The sequence below is a fragment of the Chrysemys picta genome, chromosome 13 (genome assembly GCF_011386835.1).
Source record: "Chrysemys picta bellii isolate R12L10 chromosome 13, ASM1138683v2, whole genome shotgun sequence".
Taxonomy (NCBI): Eukaryota; Metazoa; Chordata; order Testudines; family Emydidae; genus Chrysemys; species Chrysemys picta.
In genome coordinates, this window is record NC_088803.1 from 11,256,609 (window position 1) to 11,267,567 (window position 10,959).

The 10,959-nt window shown below is 50.6% G+C and overlaps 1 protein-coding gene across 2 annotated transcripts; it reads right to left on the minus strand.

The window, feature by feature from the left end:
* Positions 1–430: 430 nt before the first annotated feature.
* LOC101941268 (cathepsin G-like) lies at positions 431–9,624 on the minus strand. Of its 2 annotated transcripts, none has more exons than XM_065565436.1 (5): positions 9,510–9,624; positions 4,123–4,270; positions 3,350–3,485; positions 2,638–2,889; positions 431–1,801 (listed from the first exon to the last, which is right to left on the minus strand). In XM_065565436.1, the coding sequence occupies exons 1-5, from the start codon at positions 9,571–9,573 to the stop codon at positions 1,655–1,657; spliced, it is 747 nt and encodes a 248-aa protein (XP_065421508.1). In that variant the 5' UTR covers positions 9,574–9,624; the 3' UTR covers positions 431–1,654. The 2 variants fall into 2 exon arrangements, with proteins under 2 accessions (XP_065421508.1, XP_065421509.1); XM_065565437.1 differs by lacking the exon at positions 9,510–9,624 and adding an exon at positions 4,646–9,466.
* Positions 9,625–10,959: the final 1,335 nt, after the last annotated feature.

A 10,959-nucleotide genomic window follows, 5' to 3' on the forward strand; every position in this document is an offset into this window, starting at 1 on the left:
AATGCATATTGTTTGCTTGCTCCCAGTTTACCAAACAATCCAGATCACTCTCTATTGGTGACCTGCCTCTTCATTATTTATCACTCCCCCAATTTTTGAGTCATCTGCAAACATTATCAGTGCTGATTTTAAGTTTTCTTCCAGGGCATTGATAAAAATGGTAAATTGCATAGAACAAGAACAGAACCCTGAGCCCACAAGAAATGTCCATTTGGTGATGATTCCACATTTACAATTACATTTTGAGATCTATCATTTAGCCAGTTTTTAAACCTATATTATGCGGGCCATGGTAATTTTACATAGTTCTAGTTTTTTAATCAACGTGTGCGGTACCAAGTCAAATGACTTCCAGAATTATAAGCATATATCATCAACACTGTTACCTTTATCAGCCAAAGTTGTAATCTGATCAAAAGGAGACAAGGTCTGTGAGGTGATATCTTTTATTGGACCAACTGTTATTGGTGAGAGAGACAAGATTTGAGCGTACATAGAGCTCTTCTTCAGGTCTGGGAAAGGTTCTCAGGGTGTCACAGCTAAGTACAAGGTTGAACAGATTGTTTAGCATAAGTAGTTAGCACATATTTCTTTCCACGCTCTTCATCACAAGCAAGCTCCGCACAGACCAGGACCCACCAACTCAAAATAGCATCAGACCCGGACAGAACAAAAGATTCAAAACTAGCAGACATATCTCCACTGTTACAATGACCAACACCCACCCCCCCACAACACATCTTTCTAGATCCAGGGGTCCTACACATATCCATCACAACATGTGGTGTACCTTATCCAGTGCACTAAATGCCCCAATAACAAGTAGATGGGTAAAATGAGACAACCACCCTCGAATGAACTCACACAGAAAAATGATGAAAGACAAAAACACCTTATCACCCAGCCATGGGCAAACACTTTTCATAAAATGATCACTCCAGGACCTTTCGGTCCTCATCCTCAAAGGAAACCTGCACAACATTTGCAAAAAATGAGCCTGGGAGCTTAAATTCATAACTTTGCTAGACACTAAAAAATCATGACGTGAATATATACCCTGGATTTATGGCTTATTACAAAAATCTGTAATCCACCAAGCCCCCTTCCCCCACACCTTTTCCACCCTCTTTCTCCCCCTATGACTAGAGAGGTGTTAACAGGCCACTTCAGCTTGAATGGTCCCTTGAAATATGTGTTAACTTCTTATGTTAAACAATCTGTTTCCACCATGCATTGAGCTGGGACACATAGAGAACCTTTCCCGGGCCTGAAGAAAAGCTCTGTGTAATCTCAAAGCTTGTCTCTCTCACTAATAGAAATTGATGCAAGAGGATATCACCTTTTCCCTCTATGGGGTGCTCGCTCCATACCTGCCTTTCTATATGTTTTTCTGGCACCATCCTATAGGGTTTAATAGAGAGAATCTGATCCCTGATCTAGAATCCTATAGGATAGTTCAAAAATTCGTAGAGACACACAGGGGTTTTATCCTAACATCTACAAACTCCTTCCCCCACCCCCAATCCATTCTGATACCAATCAATTCATAGCATTTTTCTAAGACTAATGAAGATAATCTGCATGTCACACGCAAAGCCTAGCTAGCCCATGGCTGGTCTAGCCAGGCAAAGAGCCAGGAAAACAGGTGTCTCCTTTAATGCTGTTTCTGCAGAATGTTCTGGATCCAGGGGATGAAGGTGGACAGTCTTGTAAACACACTTGGCTCCCACAAATCCACGTCAACATATGAAGCAATGCCCTGGGCCACTCCATCATATACCAAGGGGCCACCAGAATCACCCTGGGATTAAAAATAATCACAGTTACATATTGCACATATCTAGCACGACTTTTCAGTAGAGATTGGGTAGTGTTGGGTAGAGTTGGAGTTGGGGACAGTTGTCCAGGACAGCGGTTAAGTTTGATAGAATTGGGTAGGATTGTGTTGGGTGGGGTTTAAGTTTGAGGAAGGGTTGGGTACAGTTTTTCTGGGTGTTGTTTGAGCTTTGGATAGTGTTGGGTTGGGCTGTGTTGCGGTAGGGTTGTGTTGGGTGGGGTTTGGCTTTGGGTAGATTTGGTAGGTACGTGTTGGGGGGGTTAAGTTTGAGATACGGTTGTGTAGAGTGGGGTTTGAGTTTCGGGTAGGATTGGAAGGGTTGTGTTGGGAGAGCTGAGTTTAGGGTAGGGTTAATAGGGTTGTGTTGGGGAAAGGGATTAAGTTTGGGGTAGTGTTGTGTTGGGGGGCTCAGTTTGTAGTACAGTTGGGAAGGATTTTGTTGGGGAGGGGGGTTGAATTTCGGGTAGGATTGGTAGGGTAGTGTTGGGGAGGGGGGGTTGAGTTTGGGGTAGAGTTGAATTGGGTTGTGTTGGCCAAGGTTTGAGATTAAAGAACATCAATAGCCATGTGTAATAAAGGATCTTGGCCAAGCTAGTAGGAGCTGTGCTGAGCTGGTCTCACTATCACTTCACCCTCTGGACCGATCTGATGTCTGCATCAACACCCAGTCTCCCGAGCAGGGCTAGCTTGGTAGGGTATCACTGTGCAATTAGATATTTAGCCCTAAAAACCACCTCCCTATTCCCTCCCAGCAGTGACCTCCTGGAACCAAGGAGCCTCCAGGTCAGCAGGATACTTACCCGATAAGGTAATTTCCCCAGGCCAGGCTTCCCCACACACAGCATTGTTGAGCGGTTGTATCCAAGGTACAGATGACACATGTCGTCCTTCATGACCTCGAGGTCCACCTCACGGAGGGTATCAGTTCTTGAGTTCCGGCCAGTCCGACCCCACCCGGCCACGCTGCACATGGATCCTGGCCTCACCCTGGACTTGGCATTTGGCAGGGGGATGAGTCGCACCCAGTTATTCAGCACTGCGTTGCGTGACAGCTGCCATGGACGTGAGGGAAAACAGGGAACCAGATCAGCACAGAGAGCAGAGCTGAAAGGAACCAACATGTTCCAACAGAGGAAAATGGAAATGTGTCCAGTGCTTTCATGTGAAGTCACTGGGGGCAGGGTGATGGAGTGGGAGGGCAGTACCTGCAGCAGTGTGATGTCACTGACGGCAGGGTGTTGGGATAGTGGTGGTACCTCCAGTAGTGTGAGGTCACTGGGGGTGGGGTGATGGGGTAGGGGGCAGTACCTGCAGCAGTGTGATGTCACTGACGGCAGGGTGTTGGGATAGCGGTGGTACCTCCAGTAGTGTGAGATCACTGGGGGCAGGGTGATGGGATGGGGGAGGCAGCTGCAGCACTGTGAGGTCACTGGCGGTGGGGTGATGGGATGTGGGAGGTACCTGCAGCATTGTGAGGTCACTGGGGGTGGGTTGATGGGAAGTGGATGATACCTGCAGCAGCATGATGTCATTGTTAAGGGTCTTCTTGTCATATTGCTGGTGGGGGATCTGGTGGCGCACGGGGATTTTCTGTTGAGTCCGTTCCTGTTCACTAATGTTATGGGCTCCCAGCTTGACAGTGATCTTGCTGTAAAAGCCAAGGGCAATACATGAGGCATTAGGGGCAGGAGCGTACATGAGGTGGGGGATGGGCACATGTGGGTCTGACTCATGAACAGTGACATGGAGGAGACAGGGCAGCCTGGGGTCTCTCAGGCCATGATCCCAGACTCAGCTGCTGGCCTGGAAAAATGTATATATCACTGTACACATTGCCAGCTGCGAAGGGGCCTCTCCCCGCTAGAGGGTGCCGTTTGTGGCACAAAGTCCATGCCCAGTGGTGTTGGGGTCCCAGCCTGTGTCCCCCAGCCCCTTGTGCTGTTCCCCTGAGCTCCTTCACTCCTTGTTCTCCCAGCACCTTGCTCCCAGCTCCCGTCCAGCCCAGTGACCCCACCCAGGCTAGATCCAGACAGGTTTCTATGCCCAGGTCCCCCCCATCCCAGAGCCCTGCAGAGCTCTCCTGGGGCTGTAAGCCCCTCCCTGCCCCGATCTGGGCAATGGGGCCAGACCCCAGCTTGATTCAGTGTTGGATCTGGGCTCTGCTCTCCCAGCCCGTCGTACTAACTGCTCCTTCCCTGCAACCCATGACAGCGCCAGAGCTCCCAGCTCCTCCATTACCTGCTAACCCCGACCTGCCCCGACATCCTCAGCACAGAGGCGCTTACCTTCCCTTGCAGTGAGCAGCCGTCAGCACGAAGTTTGTCTTCACCAGGAACCCTCCACATTTTCTTTTAACCTGCCCGTCTTGTATTTCCAGATAGGCCATGTAGCGTCTGGAGTGGGCCTTGGCTTCCCGGCCCCCGATAATCTCACCTGTGGGGAGACCAGGTTCATATAAAAAACCCATCATCTCCCTGGGCTGGGCTGGGATCGAGCTCCCCATCCCGAAGGGAAGTGCCCACAACCTCAACCTCCTCCCCTCACCCCCCTCATCCCCCTCACTCCCCGCCGGTGATGCTCTTGTGACAGATTTTACCATTTCAATCTGCCTGGAGCGTCAGTTGATCAGGCTGACGCCACAGGATTATTTGGGGAGGAGATGACAAAACGCATCAAGTGCCTAGATTTTAAAGCTTTATTGATAAAATAATAAAATCACAGCAGAGAGTGCTGGGAATGCTCCCACATCACTCAGGGGAAGAAAGAAAGCGTTAATGCCCCAAGGCCCTAACCCACTTTCATACTCACACCTGCGCTACCCAGACTGGCCAGGTCTGGGTGTAATGTCAGAAGAAGAAGAGAGTGGGGGGAAGGTGGACGGGAGTGCTATCCTGGGCCCAGGTCGTCCAACAATCCGCTGTGTTCTCCGAATTGCTCCAGCTCTCAGGAGGGTTTTTAAGTCCTGGGCTCCTTTGGGGGGTGTTCCATTCCACAACCTCTGTTCCTGGTGCTTTTTGTGCCAGTCAAAACCGGCTTTCTGTGGTCTCCTAGACTTTCCCCAAAACACACCGGCTAGACTCTGTTGTTCTCTTTGTTTTCCTCTGTGCTGACCTTCACTTGCTTCACTTGTTATGGGCTGGCTCTGCAGGTCTGTGTCTGTTCCATTCTGGCCCCCCCTCGTTCTTGGCCAGCAGCCGAGAGTCAGATGTGTGCTGTGGCCTTGAGCTGGCTGGAGTTAGTGTTTTATCTTCAAGCCTAGCAGGAGCGTGGAGTTAACCCGTTCTCTGCTCTTCTTCTTTCTCTTCCCCCCTCGGCCTCTCGTGATCTGCAAAGGAAACTTCCACTCCCCAATCGCACACCTTTGACCCTCCCCAAAATGCTTTGCGTTGCTCGCAACAGTGTTAGCTACATACAATGCTGATCTGCCTTCCCTGGAGACTCCCTGAGGGAGGGGGGACCATTGGGGTGTGACACTCTCCTTGGGAGATCCCTGTGCCTGAAACCCTGCCCCCTGCTCCATTCTCCCTCACAGACACCCCATGGGGCCGGAGGGTAAATCTGAAGCTTATCCCTCACTGGGTGGGGAATCGTACCAAACACACTGGGAGTTGGTCAGTGTCATGAACGTACAGTTGAGGGTAGCATAAAATCCCTCCTTTACCTGTAAGGAGTTAAGAAACTCAAATAATCTGGTTGGCACCTGACTAAAAGGACCAATAAGGGGAGAAGATACTTTCAAATCTGTGGGGGAAGATTTTTGTTTTGTCTCTTGTTGTTGTTTTCTCCAGGACAGGGAGGGACCAGGGTCAGGAAAAATACATCTCCTAAAGCCATATCTGAAAGAAGTATCTAAAAGTACAAATTGTGAGTAATAGCAAGAAAATGCATTAGGCTATCTTTTGTTTGGCTTGTAAACTTTCCCTATGCTAAGAGGAAGGTTTATTCCTGTTTTTTGTAACTTTAAAGTTTTGCCTAGAGGGGAATCCTCTGTGTTTTAATTCATACTACCCTGTAAAATTATCTTCCATCCTGATTTTACAGAGGTGCTTCTTTTACTTTTTTCTTTATAATAAAGTTCTGTTTTTAAGAACCTGATTGGTTTTCAGTGTTCTAAAACCCAAGGGTCTGGTCTGCGCTCACCTTGTTTACCTATTTGGTTGGTATATTATTCTCCAGCCTCCCCAGAAAAGGGGTTGAAGGGGCTTGGGCAGATATATTGGGGAAACAAGAACTCCAAGTGGTCCTTTTCCTGAATCTTTGTCTAACTCACTTGGTGGTGGCAGCATACCGTCCAAGGACAAGGAAAAATTTGTGCCTTGGGGCAGTTTTAACCTAAGCTGGTAAATATAAGTTTAGAGGGTCTTTCATGCAGGTCCCCACATCTGTACCCTAAAGTTCAAAGTCGGGAGGAAACCCTGACAGTCAGTAATCACACTGCCTTGAGGTAATAGCTTTGGGGATCAAGGTCACACCAGATTAGGTCAGACAGCCCCCAGAAGGACACTGAAAGGTCTCCTGTGGATGCTTCTCCTTCTCCATGAGCCCACACTGACCAACCAGGGCTGGTCCAAGACTGACCTGCCAAACGTTTGGTCCAATGGAAAATTGTAGGTTTTACTAATAATATTTGTTCTCAGAAAGCCTCGTCTCGAACCTGTCTGAATTATTATGGTGCAACTGATTCTTTCTCTCCAGTTGTGGGTAATATTTACGTGAGAAGTTTCAGGTTTTGGTCATTGTAAAAGAAACACTTTTGATGGTTTTTCCCATGGAAAAATAAAAAAAAGTTTTGTGATCAGCTCTGAAGAAGTCTCCACCCAGGTGGGTGTTTTTTTTTTTTGGAAAATCCCACCTTTAACACATGGCTTTAGTTACATTAGACTGAGATCCAGGCCCCCATTATATCAGGTGCTGCACAGACCCACAATCCCTGCCCCAAACAGTGTCCAGTTCAGACAGACACAGGCATAATCTTCTCATTGTACAGATGAGGAAACTGAGGCCCAGGGAGATTGTTTCTAAACCTACCAAGGGATTTGGGTGCCCAGTTCCTATCAGCACTGCATGAAAATCCCAGTCCCAGATACTGGCCCAAGATCCCCAAAGGGAGCCTGGGCTGAACTGGGAACAGGTCCCAAATTTCTTGGGTCCCAGGCCTGTGCCTTAGCCCCATGGCTGGGCTCCCTGTCTGGGACATGGATTGGCAGTGGGGTCCCAAAGGAGCCGGGGGGTGGGGAATGGGCCACCTAACCTCTTGGGCTACTCTGAGAGCCCCAGCCACACTCAGGAGAGGCTGCAGGGTTTGCTACAGCCCCTTGGCCCCAGCAGGATTGGGGGGAGACCCTCACAGCTGCTCACAGATCCCCCTGCTGGGTCAGGGTCCTGCTCCTCACAGGCCCCAATCCCCCTTCCCCCAACAATCACCAGCCCAGGCCCCGGGGGGCAGGAGAAAGGCCGCAGGGAACAGGCCTAGGATCAAGAGCTGCATCGTCAGAGCCATCCAGGCATGGGCACGGAGCCTCTGCCTCAGCCCGGGGGGTTATATGGACCAGGCAGAGGGAAGGGAGGGCAGGGCCTGGCAACCACAGGGACATGTACCCTGTTGCCCAGAAACCCCCACTCTGGATGGGCTAGGGGCAGAGATGCCCACTGAGGAAAACTCAGGTCACAGACGCACCCACATCGAGGGGGGGGGGGGCGGTCTCCTTGGCTCTGGTGCCCACCCAGCCTGGCTGGGGAAGTGGCTAACACTGCTCAGCCCTACCACTGGTGTAAGAAATGCCCTGGGCCTTCTCTGCACCTAAATACCCAGGCCCATAGATTTCAAGGCAAGGAGGGATAATTGTGACCATCCAACCTGGCTCCCTGGATACTCCAGAGCCAGAACCCACCCAGGGACTCCACCACGGCCCCAAGTCAGTTGTTCTCCTGGCTCCATGTTTAATGTTTGCATATTAGTCTCAGCCAGACCTTTGCTGACTCCAGCTCCCGGCTGTCGGGTCTTTTCCTGCGTTAGCCAGTGAGGTTGAAGAGCCCCCTGCTCTCAGAAACCCCCTCCCCAGGGAGGTTCCTACATACAGGGGCTGAGTCCCCTCTTCACCTCCAATACCCTCAGGAAATCGCTCTCCTTGAAGCACTCCCCGCCAGGCAGAACTCCAGATCTTGGCTTGTTCTGGAACTCTTTCCAATTCGCCAACATCCTGCTGGAAGTGTGGACACCAGAACTGGACACAGTTTCCAGTTGTGGTCTCACCAAGGCCGTATCCAGAAGTGACCCCACCTCCCCTGGCTTACACACCCAAGGATGGCGTTCATCCACTTATCTAGAGCATTGCACCAGGAGCTCATATTGGTTGGTTTTCAAGGTTTAACCCAACCCCCAACACTAGCATTGGCCTATCGTCTCCCTCTGGACCCTCTGGTTTCAGATGAATGGTTTCATCTCCCAGGCGCCTCTGACAGTCTCGGCCTTAAGACAATCACTCCCCAATCCAGAGTTAGCCAGAGTGCACCCCAGAGGACAGCCTTGGGAGATAAAAGGAGATAAAATCCCCTGGGGTTTAGTTGACAGGCCCCTGCCTCTGTCAGTGATGTGGAAAGTTCATGCTTTGGAAAGCCACATGGTAACAGCTGTGCAACATCTGGAACCCAGCACAACTGGGCTTCCTGCTTCCAGCTTTTGATACCTGAGTTGCTGGAAGTCATTCACCTCTAGGGGGCGCAGGCTCTGATATGGCCTTAGGGCGGGGGGACTGGCTGGCTCAGGAAGTGGAGAATGGGACATGGGGTCTTTACCCTTGAGGGCAGCTCACTGCTGTTGTCACTGTTCCAAAGGATTATTTTTACCCTTCCCCAGGTCTTCCTTACATGGGCTGTGGGTGACACTGATCAGTATCAGTGCTACATGAGACAATATGACCCAATCCCCTGTGACAGTCTCTACCCCTGTTTTCACCCCTTTACAGGAGGGTGATAAATTTCATACAAACTGCCTCGTGAAATCTCTCTCAGCACATGTTTCTGCAGTCTTGCTGGCTGAATTGCCTGTAACCAGGATCCTTCTCCCAGTCCAATGCTGCTACCTTTGTACTTCCGGTGTTGTGAATTCCGTGGGTAGAGAGAAAGGAAGACATAATTTGGGGCGTCTGCTCCCCCTTCTTCTAGTTCTTTCTCTTCTTCGAAAATCATCTCCAGCTGAGGTTCAGGAGACTGACAGTCCGTGCGGCCAGGAACCCAAGATATGTCTTTGACAAGATGTACATTTTTCACTCATGTCCTCTTTCCTACCCAAGAATGGTCACTTAACCAGGTGATGGTCCATTTAAATACACTGACACCTGGCTGAGATGGCAGTTGGCGTTTTGTCTCTGGGGAACTGGTTTGTGGCTGCTCCCCAGACTTGGAACATGTTGTAGTAACAACATACAGTAGAATCTTATAACTTTACATGCCACACACATTTTACCAGGACAATAATGATTAGAAAATTATGAGTTTTTAGATGATACCTCACAAGACATGTACTGTATAAAATGTAGCATAGTCCTGTAAAAGGGGTGAACATAGGGGTACAGACTGTCACAGGCCCCTAGATACCACTCTCTGAACCCCATCCTTGAGACCCTGCCATTGAACTTAAAGTCCCAGGGCTCCCGAACCCAACCATACTCACCAGCCCAAGTCTCTGAGGGCAGAAGAAAGGCCATGAGGAGCAGGAGCAAGATCTGTACCTGCATATTTGCAGTCAGTACAGGGACGGTGCATTTGCCTCAGCCCTGGGGCCTTTATAGACTCAGCTTGGGGGAGATCAAGGAGGCAGGAAACCTCAGGGTTGCCCACACACTAATCTAAATGCAGGGCTCAGGCATCTCAGTTTCCAACCACAACCAACCACACAGGCTGGGGGGAAGGACAAGCCGTGCGTCAGCCAGAGATCCTTCACAGCTGCCTGGATGCTGCCCAGCTGGGTCCCTGCACATCTGGATGGATAATGTACCACTGGATGGAGAAGACCCTGGTGGGACATGTCTAGCAGGATCCAGGGCTACTTTGGGTGCTGGCTCACAGCTGGGCACATCTGGGGCTCTTAATCACCAGGCCCCATCCACACTCGGCTCCTGCCCGTCTCTGTGGTGGGGGCTGTGGGCGACAGCGACTGATCTCGGTGGTGGGTGGGATCATGGCCTTTTGATCTTTCTCGTGTGGCCCAGCATGAGCAGGGTGGGGCTGGGCACAGCAGCTATGGGCCCCAATCACGGCGACCGCAGCGGGAAGGTTTCTGAGAAGCCTCCTGGTGAGTCTGTGACCATGGAAAAGGGATGTGGCAGCCTCTGTGATGCTGTACGACTGGGAGCTATGACTGTGCAACACCAGAGGGGAAATGATACAGCAGAGCCAAGGACAGAACCCAGGAGTCCTGGCTCCCATCCTCCTGTGACCCCATTGGTGCCACCCAGCAAAAGTGCTCACTGTCCTTCACAAGCCACTCCAATCTCAGACCTAACAAACTCACTACACCTCAGACACCGCTTCCCTGGCATTTAGCCCTGAAGAGTGGCGTGTGAGGGCTCTACTGAAAGCTCATAACTTGTCAAGCCTCGTGCGCATTGTGAGCCATGCGTACGAGTACTAGTTCAGGGCTAGCGTCCTTATCTTAACACCTACAGATAAGGGCTTGGAGTGACCAACCAGGAAATCTCATGGCTTGGGGATGGCCCGTTCATATGGGAATGAACTGTCAGTCCTCCCTGGAGTACACCAGGGATCGGCAACCTTTGGCACGCGGCCCGTCAGGGAAAGCCGCTGGTGGGCCGGGACAGTTTGTTTGCCTGCAGTGTCCAGGTTCAGCAGATCACAGCTCCCACTGGCCGCGGTTCGCCATTCCAGGCCAATGGGGGTTGCGGGAAGCGGCAGCCAGCACATCCCTTGGCCCACACCGCTAACTAACAGCTGGAGACCAGACTGTTCATCTGTGTGTTCATTTTGCTCAAAAGAGGGATGAGTCTTGCAAGAATGTATTGAGTGTTCAGACTGTGAAATGCTGCAAAGTTCCTGCCTGCAGCAATCTCACCTGCAATGTCTGTATTCCAGGCTATAAGGAAACATGTAAGTTTTGCTTTATA